The sequence below is a fragment of the Ixodes scapularis genome, unplaced genomic scaffold, assembly GCF_016920785.2.
Source record: "Ixodes scapularis isolate PalLabHiFi unplaced genomic scaffold, ASM1692078v2 PGA_scaffold10__122_contigs__length_95168666, whole genome shotgun sequence".
Classification (NCBI taxonomy): domain Eukaryota; kingdom Metazoa; phylum Arthropoda; class Arachnida; order Ixodida; family Ixodidae; genus Ixodes; species Ixodes scapularis.
In genome coordinates, this window is record NW_024609836.1 from 80,048,528 (window position 1) to 80,060,531 (window position 12,004).

A 12,004-nucleotide genomic window follows, 5' to 3' on the forward strand; every position below is an offset into this window, starting at 1 on the left:
GTGGGACCGATCCGTACTCGAGAACCGAGCTAATGGCGATCACAACGCCGCCATTGCTCCCGTAGGGGCCATCCGAGGAACTGCACGTGACTTCTATTTTGGCTTCAATCGGCCATTTTTGCGCCGAAATAGATACGGCGCAAGAGGTTTAAAGGGTGCCACCCCCGTCTCCCATGCGGACCCGCCGCGAATTATTACTGAAGTTAAGATGCGCCTAGGTCGGGACGCGCTACCTGAAATCACCGCTCAAGCATGGTTGTATAAAAACAATACTAATTGTGCTGCAAAACCTTCCAAACTGAAGATATTAGAAAACATCACGCGCTCTTCATTTTGTACAAAACTCCAATAAAAGTTACTACAAAAAGAGTTTTTTTCCATTGTTTTTTCCGCAAAAACATGCATCCCAAAAACCCAAGATGACCACAGCACAGACAAATGATAAAGAGTGGCCTTGTTGTCGAATTTAGCTCGGTCTCGGTGGACGCCAGTAGCCCAGGTTTCAACGGTGAGTTTTCCAAATAAGGGTTTTTTTACCCTATGAACTTCAGTGGAGTAAAGTAAAGCAAAATATCCAGTGCTTAAGGCGTACATTCCGGCAGTCATCACATGATCACCATACATAATACCCTTTTGGTGATATTATTCCTTGAATTGAGAGCAACCGAATAATGGATTAATTAATTAAATAAAATGTGGCGATTATTTGGGTAAAAAACTTTTAACCAGCGCGCAGCACTACTTATTACCTATACCCTCTAATACCATACGAAGGGCTCATATGTAAAAAAAAACACTAAAGTTCTGTAGTTTTACAAGGGGACATTACAATTACAAGGTGATAGCTTTCTTACTATATGCACACATCATATACAAATAACAAAAATGCGGTCGTTGATGTATGTCTCAACTATTTATTTAATATATAGCTATCAAAAAATAATTAAAGACACGTCAGAGAGAATGCCATTTATCTGCCATCGGATAGGGAATGTATGGTACACAACCATGAGCACATATAAAATTACCCTGTGCGTCTTCACTGAGAAAAATTCCTATATGTTCTAAAGTTAACTTAAAAGGTATTTTGGAACGAAGGTCGCATAATTGCATATGTTTTTTTTTAATCTTATAGTAGGTTACTAAAGAAAGCTTTATAGGGAGGCTCTAACACCCGTGTTCATATACGGTCACCCTAACTGTCACTACTTTCAAAATATCTCTAGCTGTGTACTGTAACTCTGCTCGGTATGTGTGAAACTATCGCGAAACTACCTGGTATCTCCTTTCTCATTACTCGAGTTACATTTCTTTGCTTTATTGTAGAGGCGATATCACAATAAGTTTAAACATTCATTCGCATTTCCCCGTTCAATATCTCTTCTAGTTTTGCCAGATTGGCGGTTTTCACGCAAAATTAATAGGTTTTAATCATTATATCTACCCAGAATAATTGTTGCTTGTGTCAGAAATTATATTGTTTCTTATAAATCAGATTAGACTTGTATTGCTTAGGGCAGAAAATTCTCGACAGCTGAAACCATAAAAAAAATATCGTGACTTTTTAGAATATCAAATAAATTCTATATTTAAAATTAAATTAAGATAATTTGATTTAAATCGGTGTAGCGAGAAAATAGCGTTTGTTCATCACTAGATGCACATTTATACATGTCAGAATAGCATACTACTGATAGTAATAAAAATCCGGATGAAGTAATTGTCATAAATTAAAAGTAAAAATTTCATAATATAATTTTTATTAATGTAAAACCTGCTAGACTACTCATAAACAGCTTGATTTTTGGGTTGGATTAAAGTACTTAATTTGCTTTTTTTACAGCTTCTTTTTTGCTTTCAGTAAAACATTCTGTATTAGTTTTTTTTTTGCGTATTGCTTTGCTTGCAGTAGGACATTACTTTTCATACAAACGATGTAAAAGGTAGAAAATAACCCCAATACTCCAATCTGCTCAGAGGAGCACATCTTTTAGCACGTGATCAGTCGTATATAAATATCCCCCTCATGATGATTCTTCTTATAAATAAAAATTCATGAAAGCCTGAGATAACAGACAAACAGTGAATAAAATATATTTTAGAAATTATTTTTCCGGGAATGGTTTGATTTGAATCATCTGTCTAAAAATTGTTTGATTTAAATCATGATTTATGTCTTGATTTAGATCAGCACCTCATTTTTGAAATCCTTATTTTTCAATCTCCACCACTCTTTCTATTTTGCTTAAGTTTTATTGTTTTTATAAGCTTAGTCGATCTGATCGCTTTTTTGCAGTCTTATGGAGAATACTTTTAAGTTTCGTTTTTATTATGAGTAAGCTTTACCATCGATGAATGACGATCTGTACTTTATAATCATTCGGCACTGTAGTTATCATCGTTATCACCATCGCTCTATTCTGCACCCGAAGTATCGGGCTGCCTATATAAACGTTCACAGCCTACAATGCTTTGCCTACCGCATGTCGTAGAAGCGGCGACGAGGATGGGATATAATCTGATAGCCCAGAAGTCTCTTTGACAGCCAAGTGCCATCTCGTGGTGTTCGTCGATATATGCATATAGTATTTGCCACACGCGTGGATACGCCACCTTTGCATGAAGTTTTTCAGGCCGTCCTTAATCGTTCTAACATATCTCTGGGCTTCTCGTACTGGGTGGTCAGAGTCCAAACAACAACAGGCATTTTTGGTTTATTTCCCAAGATAAACGCTTCACACCTGAAGGAAACTATAGCCTTAAAAAAACGTGTGTTGTATAGAACCTTTTTATGATAATGCAAAATATAGTAAACAAAAATATATGTGAGGCAACAATATGTTTCACGTCCACAAGCTGGACCCAGCTTAATACTTTTCAGGTAGGACGTACATTTTACTGTACAGCAGATTAAACAATATCTATTGTCTTTTCACATACACCTTGATATATGTTAATAAGAAATGTCCATAATTTCAAATTACCCTGGATAACAATGGGTGCGAGCGTATTCGCTGTCTTGAACATAACAAAATAAATTTGAAATAGCTAGGGACATCTTATACTAGTGGAATAGTATAAAACACCACCTCCAGCCTTCCAACGGCATCGTTAACAACTATCGTCCAAGATGAAGGCAATCATCGCAGTCCTTTGTTTCCTCGTTTTAGTAGCGTACTCTATTGGGGCGTCGGATGTGAAGGGTAAGCGTTTTTTTTCTCTAGCTTCAACCATTACGTTTCTTGTCTTCCTATGATGGAACTTAACCCGAGACTGGGGTAGAAACAGAAACTTAAAAGTAGAAGGGACAGAGACAAGTGAAGAAGAGAACGTCTCAAACGCAGCTAAAAGATTTATTTAGTCCCACATCCTTATATACTCACAACCACAAGGTCACCCAAACACTCAACACGCCCCTTTCAAAGACACAACACACCAGAAAAAAAAAAATCCAAAGACAACAATGCAAAGGGACGCCCCCTCAAGCAATACTACGAACAGGGGCAAACCATCCACTTGTCCGGAAAGAAAAACTTTTCATTTTTCCTTTCCTTCTCTTTTCTCTCTGTGTGTCACTGACACTACACCCACGAGCCTTTCCTATGGGTTGCCATATAATCTTCCGATTATTCACTCAAGGGATTAATTTATCTTCGAAATAACTTTGGCATGTGCCACCGGTATCCACGAGATGCCGGGTTTGTCACAAACATGCACTCAGAAGAAGCCCATACTGCTCGTCAATAGATTCGGTGGTTTTGGTTTGGTACGCTAATGTACGCTATGGTCCGTCTAGTTGCTGCGCTCGGAGTATGAAACCCGGAGCGCCGGAGTAGGAGTAAAGGAGCGCGGACTTAACGATGCCAATGCTTGTACATCATACAAGAGACAGTTTTAATGCATAGTAGAGTGCCAGATCTGTGCTTCGAATGCCGCATGTCAATTAATTCAAGGAGAAAACTTGGCACGCGGCATTCGAACCGCGGATATTGCAGCGATTCCTCTTTGCAGACTGTCTTTTGTATGATGGTGTGAGCACTGTGACCCCAGCTTTATGAAACAAAAAATTGTCTCTCTTGCAGCTACTGGACGAATTGTGCGACTTTCAATTCGATCTATTTATAAATTTATATCAAGTATCAATAGATTTCTATAAGACTCATGTCTATAGACCAAAGTCGTTCAAAACTTGAAAACAATTATATTTTGTTTTATCGGCCATACTTAATCTACATTTTATCAACATGAGTGGACAGACTGAATAATCCTTGTTGAGACAGAATGCTATAGCTTGAATTTGCTATAACGATTATAGAGATTGAATGGCATCAAAATCGCCCATCTTTAACAAACATTTTTCTACATGAGTGGATATGCTTTTAACGCGAAAGAATTAACTGTCCCATGGACCGAGCCGACGTCACCACCTTTGAAGCCACGCCAAACGGCACCTCAAATCTTTCTTTCCAGTGAAGACGGCTCCAAGCTTTGAAACCACGCGAAATGCCTAGCCAGACGGCACCTAGTTTCCCCGATCCAAAAGAAGAGAGTGAAGCTGATGGATTTCAGTTTCGGTCCCATTGGCTGGCGCGCATCATAGTTTCAACGACCGCCACCCCATGGCGCTGCGTGTCCGTGCCGTCAGCGCCATGGGGTAACACGTAGTGTCCAAGGTCAGGGCGGCTAGGAGAGCGCTCGCTCTGCCGTCGACGCAAATTCGCCGCAGACGAAATAAGGGAGCGGAAGATTGGCATTCATGCTTTCGCATTCACAATTCATAAGAAGTGCTTTGGTGTACCTCGAGCCTTTTTATACGCCCATTATCAAAGAAGCCAACGAACTCCACAAATAAAAAAAATGTATCGATATTAGATGAGGTTTTTATGGCGTATCTTCAATGTCACAAAAATTGTTGCGTCGCCCTTTTAAAGGGGTCCTGCAATCATATTTAAGCGTATACCTTTTCTGAGGTTTCCACATCTCTTGGGGTTCGTGGAAGCCAGCGGATACGGAGAGAGTAACTAAATATCAGTGCATCATATTTTAGCCAGACGACGTGGAAACCTCCTCCACCGACCCTCGGTACCGAAAGCGCGCGATATGTGACGTCTTTGGTCTTGGGCTTACTACTGGTCAGAGCCTCTAAAAGTTACTTTTTAGTCGAACTACAAAATATAAGTGGCGCGAACCGTTTTAATTATTTATAAAAGTAGTTTTTGTTCAGTATTTTAGATCAGAAAAGAAACAAATGCAGTTTATAAAGTACGCAAACAAGAAATGACCCGTCGACACACCCGCCACCAAGCGGTGGAAAAGACGGCGCATAATAGAAAGGAGTAGTGGAATCAGGCGCCGACACGGAAAGGTCCCGGAATGTACGCGGCGGCGCTGCGGTCGTATCGACTAGAGGATCCGACCGGCTCAGCATTCCGAAGGCTTTTGGCGAGGAGCTTTGTCTTGCGGTTTGGCCGTTTCGCGGTATGGCAGCGCGAAGTGGCTCCCATTCTGAACTGATCTTTACCCCTTGTTTGCTGTCGTTTGTGGCCAATGAAGTGTCATGCCGAATTAGTGTTTAATCGCGCAGCAAATGCAATAAGAGCGACTCTGGCTGCCCGCTGCATACAGGCTATCCAGAACATGCTTTACTAGCGCCTTCTCGCGCCGTCGACACGGAGTGCGGCAGCCGTGAGCGCTCGCTGAGCTCACTACCCCTTCTCTAGTTCACGGCCACTTAAGCAACGAAGGACGTCATGACATAGGTTATTTTTTGCTTGCTTGTTTTTGTAACTTTGCTTTGCCCATGACTTTTAAAATAACGAGAAATTTGAGAAAAGAAGAGTTTCGTTAAGTTACTACGTTCAGTGCGCTCTGGTTCTGTGCAAATTAAAACCAGTAAAAACGTCCTCGCAGGGTCCCTTTAAGTGCGTGCAATTCTTCGTAAACCAGCTTGAGCGCGTAGCCTTGGGTAATGCTTAAACACCACTTTACCTCCCAAGTAACTCACTGAGCGCGCGATAGGGTCACGCGCTGGCCCACTGAGTGGAACAAAGGATGTCTTCAGCGTCAGACAGCCGCACATGCACCCTAACGTTTTTACAAATTCAGTGCCATCTAGCAGTTCAAACATCAGACCAAAGGTGTGCGCGCAAATGGCGGTTTAAATTTAGTACCTAATCATCAACGGCAGAAGTATAGAAGCAAGTTCACTATACAGTTATCTCTCTATTTGTTTCAGTTTCGATGGTGTCAACGGACAACTACTCCGTACGAGGCGCGTACTCGAGCAAATTTGTTGATGAAATTTACCACATTTTATAGTCATATCAGCTACCTGGGACGTAGTGAAGTCAAGCATTTCAAGGACGCATAGCGCACGTTAGCTTATAAGTCTCGCCACAGTGACATCAAACAACAATGCAGGGAACTAAGGTATGCAATATTCCGGCTGCGCATTTTTGCCTGTCTTCAAATTCTTCCTTCACCAACCATCAACAGCCCTCTAGTAGTGTGTACAGATTGGATACACCTAGGTGGTGATAGTTATCGAAGTGGACGCACTGAATTTCTAAGACCCTTTTCAAGATTCCATCAAGCGACATTGGCAGTCACCACTGCGTGGACGCGTAGCGTGTGACTGGATGCGAGTGCTTGCCGAACGCTCACGCAGGCCTCGTGTCCAATGCATGCTCAATGTATCTGAGCAAGCATTGGCGGACAGGCCTAGGCACGGACTTTTGAGAAGGTCCTATTGGAGACCCGGAAGAAGCATTTCTAACAATATCCATGTTTATAGCAATATATGACTTTAAAGGGATCATCAAACGATATCGCGTTGAAACGTTCATGATTTTACAGAGGCGTACAGGTCCTAGTCTAGCCCAAGTATGCTCGCCCGGACCGCCACTGATTCAGAGGCTTCTTGGTCGCGGTGAAATAGCGAGGATAAAAGGGGACGACTTTTTTCAGTCTTGGCTCCGGAAAACCTTGATGACGTAATTGGGAGATTGAAAGCATCCGCCTTGACGGCAATCGAGCGCGGCTCGTGGATTGGACACGGGAACTGCGTCAGCACTGGACTTCGTAACGACCAATGTCCCGGCGGACACTCGGGTATAGTGACCCGTGTCGATCTACTTGGTGATAAGAATAGCCGAACTCTAACCGTGATTGGAGCCGAACACACGTCTTAAACCTTGCCGACCCCAGCGCGTGGAAATGATTAGCTTAGACGGCATAGGATAGGCAGCAAGCCACGTGGCCGCTTGTTCTAGCTCCCAGTTGGGGGGATGAATATTACTCATATACCTCCAATTTATTTTCCGACTGCCATTGCTTAGAAAGAAAACCTACGTCAAGTTTATTTCGTTATGCACGTCAGGGAGCGATTCTGTGTAATATTTACCGAAAGTAGAAAAAAAAAAAACGTTTCATGCTTCTTGAATTGGCAAATTCTGGACACGGCTATATATGGCACCTAGCTGTGTACTGGCCCGCATGTATATATATTTTTTTTTTTGCTTTCTGTTTTGTTTTATTTTACAGAGCAGCAAACCGAAACTTAGCATCAGTTCACCTGATTATGAACTCGTATCCTACTTTTTCTATAGGGTTTCCCTGGCCGCCCCCACATGGGTGCCCGAAAAACGAGACCTACAAGGAGTGTCAAAGCAGCACCTGTGGCGAACGTCGATGCGGAGAGCCAAAACCAGGAGGTTCCTTTTTGGATTGCGGAACTGGATGCTTTTGCAATTCCGGGTACTTCAGGGTCCTGAACGAAAGTTGCGTTCTCAAGTAGGACTGCCCTAAAGAAGGTAAGGAACACACATATTAGACATGGCTGTGCCGCCTGGCAGGCGTCTCCGACTGGTGTCTTCAGCGTCCTAATCCTCCCACGCATCAAACCTGGTCTCCAAGAGGCAACAAAGGACGCCACAGACGTCGGAGCGTCATGCTGTGGACGTCGCGATCCTGGCACTTAGGCGTAGAAGGGATGGCGAAACGTCAACGCGAATGTCGCTGTCGTCGAGGCGTCCCAGCTCCTTACTACCGAATCTCCCGCTGACAGTCAATCTCGAGAACGACGAGAGCGACCTGCAGCAAAACAGGCGCCTTCCACGTCCACCCCCACTTCTGTGACAGCGCGAGTGTCGTGGCCGGCGACAGCATGTCCCTTCTGTGAAAACAGCCATGGCACTTCCCTGAAAAAACAAAAAAAAAATACAAAAAAAAACACGCAAGTGTATTGGGAGAAATATTTTCAATTATAGTTTTATTTTGTGTTTGCCTTGATCACAGCTCCACTGAAGTGTCCGTGAGACTTCTACTCCCTCCGGAAACCAGACCCCGTACCTTGTTTCCTTCTTTCATCGGTACCGGAAATTTTTAGAGCGCAGCTCTTAGGCGCCCGTTTCCGGCTTGAGCGGGGTCGCCGTCGGCGTAACCACGCGGTGCATTAAGGAACGCGTGACGTCACTGGTGACGTCACTGATGACGTCTTCAGTGACGATGCCGATGACGTCATCAGTGACGATGAGGATGACGATGCCGATGACGTCATCAGAGACGTCACTGATAACGTCATCAGTGACGGTGATGATGACGTCATCAGCGATGATGACGTTATCATGGCGTCATTATTGACGTCATCACTGACGATGACGTCATTACGATGACAATGACATCATTGTAATGACCTCACTGTCGTCGTCACGTGATCTCACAGGGGTCACGTGACCCCCGTGAGGTCACGTGGCCCCACAGCACCCTTTCCTCCTCCTCCTCAAGTGCTGCGCTCTAATTCGGCGTTAAAGAGAGTTGTAAACGGCTTTCACTTTTCAGGTACTCCTTGCCCGTGCCCTGCTGCGTTCAAAATTAAGGCTTGATAAACACTGATTTCTTGCCCGACACCTAATACTGACAGCGAAAAACACCGAATCTGTTGGAAAAATATAAGCAGGCATGAGACATCATCAGGCTCTGTGATAGTTGGGATGGCGCATGTCCCCCGCATTCGAGGAAACATAAGACCCGAAAACACAAAGCCGTAGTCAAATAATGAGTGTTTTTGTTTTTGCCATTAAGCACACATTCACATTTGCGCCAAGCCACGAAGCAGTTATCGCCTTAAGTTTAGCTAGTTGGTACATAGTCCACGATGGTGGTGAAACAGATGCAACATTAAAAGCCTAGTCCCACTAGAGTGAGAAACACCGATTTCTTTCCGGCGACACCACACATATTTGTGCCGCTGATGCTGTTCCACTGTAACAACAAACCCCCCCCCCCCCCCCCCCCCCAAGCGCCGACAAGCTCCGCGTAACGACCGACGGCGGACAAGTTCTTGTTTGTCGTCCGACTTGAAGCGCAGTGAGCAGTACCACCGAGGAACATCTCTCGGAGACGAACTTATCCTCCTCGACCGTTGGTACTCTCTCTTGTCTAGAGTGCCTTCATGTGCGCTTCGCATAGAGTGATGCCAACTGCCTGTTTCCCTTTCCCACACCCTCTTCCACCGCCATTTTGTTTCTCTCATTTGTTTCCCCGTGCGCCGGAAAGTGGCCTTTGTGTCCATCGGTAATCCCATCCGAGGGGGAAAATGCTAATCCTCCCTCCGTGGGCTCCACAACGCTGCTCCGAACTTCTGAGATAAGGTGCTTGTTTCCGGGAGGGTTATAAGCCCCACAGATTATCGCCGAGGAACAAAATGGCTGCTGGTTTGTCGGCGAGTGGTATTACAAAGGGTGGCATCACCCTAGCAAAGCGCACATGAAGGCTCCCTACTTTTGCTTCTCTTCCCAACCTTCCACCCGTTCCTCCCGTGGCTCGTTCAGCCGCTCGGCCTTGGGACTGGGAGAAGGCCTTGGTGGCCACCTGGGCTTCCTAGTCGCTCTAGTCCCTCGATAGCTCGTGAAGCTCGTGGCTTACTCATTGAGGGTCGTAATTTGAAAGGAAATTTGCTGTGGCCGGTTTTGCTCGCGAAAACCTGGTGCGCGAGTTGGTGCTTCAAGCCTCAAGGCACCAATGTCTACGTCCCTGCGTCAGGATCGATACGCTGACGTTCGAGGACTGACCAAAGTAACACCGTTCATCACAAAGTAGGACAAGACGTTCCGGCAGGCATGAGACATCATCAGGCTCTGTGATAGTCGGGATGGCGCATGTTCCCAAGAAACGCCTGTCCTCGACTATTTTCATATAAACATCCTCGAAATAGCGATAAATTATGTGGTGATCGCCTCGAATATCTCGAACTACCCAGACAAGGAACGATTCGGGAATTCTAGTTTGGAAAACGTTCGCTGTGGGTAGTTACGACGGTTTGCGGAACATCTTCTACGGCAAATGAAAACTAGAAGCGGAAGCTTTAATTAAGAAATTGATTGTTTTTTACTTTTACCGTACTGAGTGGCGCGAAAACCGCGTCACCCGACCCTGTTTGCCTGTGTATTTTGAATTCTTTTTTTTTTTTTTTAGCAACTTTAGTTCTACAAGTAAACAAGTTCCCTTCTTTTCCTGGTCTGAGTCGTGTCCGCCAGGTGAGACGGCGGACTAAGTGATTACATAAACACAGAAAGCGACACGCACACACTCACGAAACTGCGATGATGGTAGGGAAACAGCTTGAATATTAAGCAATTACACAAAGACAAAAGATTAAGCGATTTCTCAGAGACGAAGCAACAGCTAAATTTCAAAGTGGCGCACTGCAGTTGCCCAGACGTCAAGGCTCAAGCTGCGGAACCCAAGGATCTCGGTGTCGGTCACCACCCCTGTCCGTTTCGATATGGATGAGCATCGTATCGGCGTGCGGTCGTTTATCACTACTGCGTGGGGGCACGTAAAATACCCCAAGACAGCAGTTGTACCACATGGCTAAATTGCTCATCTACAGCTGAGAGAGGTCGCCCGTTGAGCGGACTTGTCTCTCAGCTACATACAGACACCAATTTACTTGACTGATGACGAATCCGGTCGACATTCATATACAAGCAACAAAAGTGGCTTTGACAGCCACTTTTTAGTGACGGAGCGAACATTCAGCACTAGCGCATATCATGTACGAGTTGCTGGCCCTGCCATTGTTGACGTTGTTCTCGATCAAGGAGGTTTTACGTGTGAACAAAACCCCGTCGCAGCCAGCTGCCCCCCCCCCCCCCCCCCCCCCGGGGGAGAAAAAGAAACAATAACAAACAAACAAACGAAAGGGCTATTTTTGTTGCGGCCTTTACTTCATACGTACTATCGCGTTCGAAATATTTCGAATTAAATACAAGCGCTGGAAAGCCTGGACGCGAACCAATGCCGCGCCTCCTATGAATGCCCCTGAAAACTAATATAGCTGCGGGGAGGAGAGTAGGGGGCTGCGAGGTTCAGCGCACTACTCCGATGCGTTTGAACTTCGCCCAGCACAACCCACGTCCCGACGCTGCGTCGGTGGGGCACCGGAAGTCTCGTCAATGTTTGCATTTCTTTCGAACCCGATAGTGCCTTACTATGTCTTTCGATTTTCGCAGGGGGCCTCAAAGAACGCTGCTATCTGGAACCCAAACCTGGACCATGCAAGGCAAGCATCCCGAAGTATTACTACGACTACGATACCTTGCAGTGCAGAAAATTTATTTATGGAGGCTGCCGCGGCAATGCAAATAGGTTTGACACCTTCGAGGACTGCCAAAAAGCCTGCAAATGAGGTAATCAAATACCGTATCTTATTAAAGCTTAATCCACCAGAGCGCTTCAAACGCGGTCACGGTCACGCACCGTACAAAGACCCACTGCCTGAGATGTCTTCCCTGTACGACAGTCCTATCACATCGGTCGTATACAGACTGTCTGCAGAGGTGTTCCAAGCATACATGTCCATGCTGCAAACATGATTTGAAGATGCGTGAGGCGCTTGCGCAGAGAATTTTCTCGCCGTGTCTGCGGAGAAAATCCGTGTCTTTTGAATGATGTGTGAGCCGCCTGATTGCGGCTGAACAGAGATGTTCAGATTTCTTTCGAA

At 45.0% G+C, this 12,004-nt stretch overlaps 1 protein-coding gene across 1 annotated transcript; it reads left to right on the forward strand.

The window, feature by feature from the left end:
* Positions 1–3,130: 3,130 nt before the first annotated feature.
* On the forward strand, positions 3,131–11,689 carry LOC115328178 (kunitz-type serine protease inhibitor dendrotoxin DaE1-like). The gene is made up of 2 exons (XM_040217007.1): positions 3,131–3,203; positions 11,514–11,689. The coding sequence occupies exons 1-2, from the start codon at positions 3,131–3,133 to the stop codon at positions 11,687–11,689; spliced, it is 249 nt and encodes an 82-aa protein (XP_040072941.1).
* The last annotated feature ends 315 nt before the right edge of the window (positions 11,690–12,004 follow it).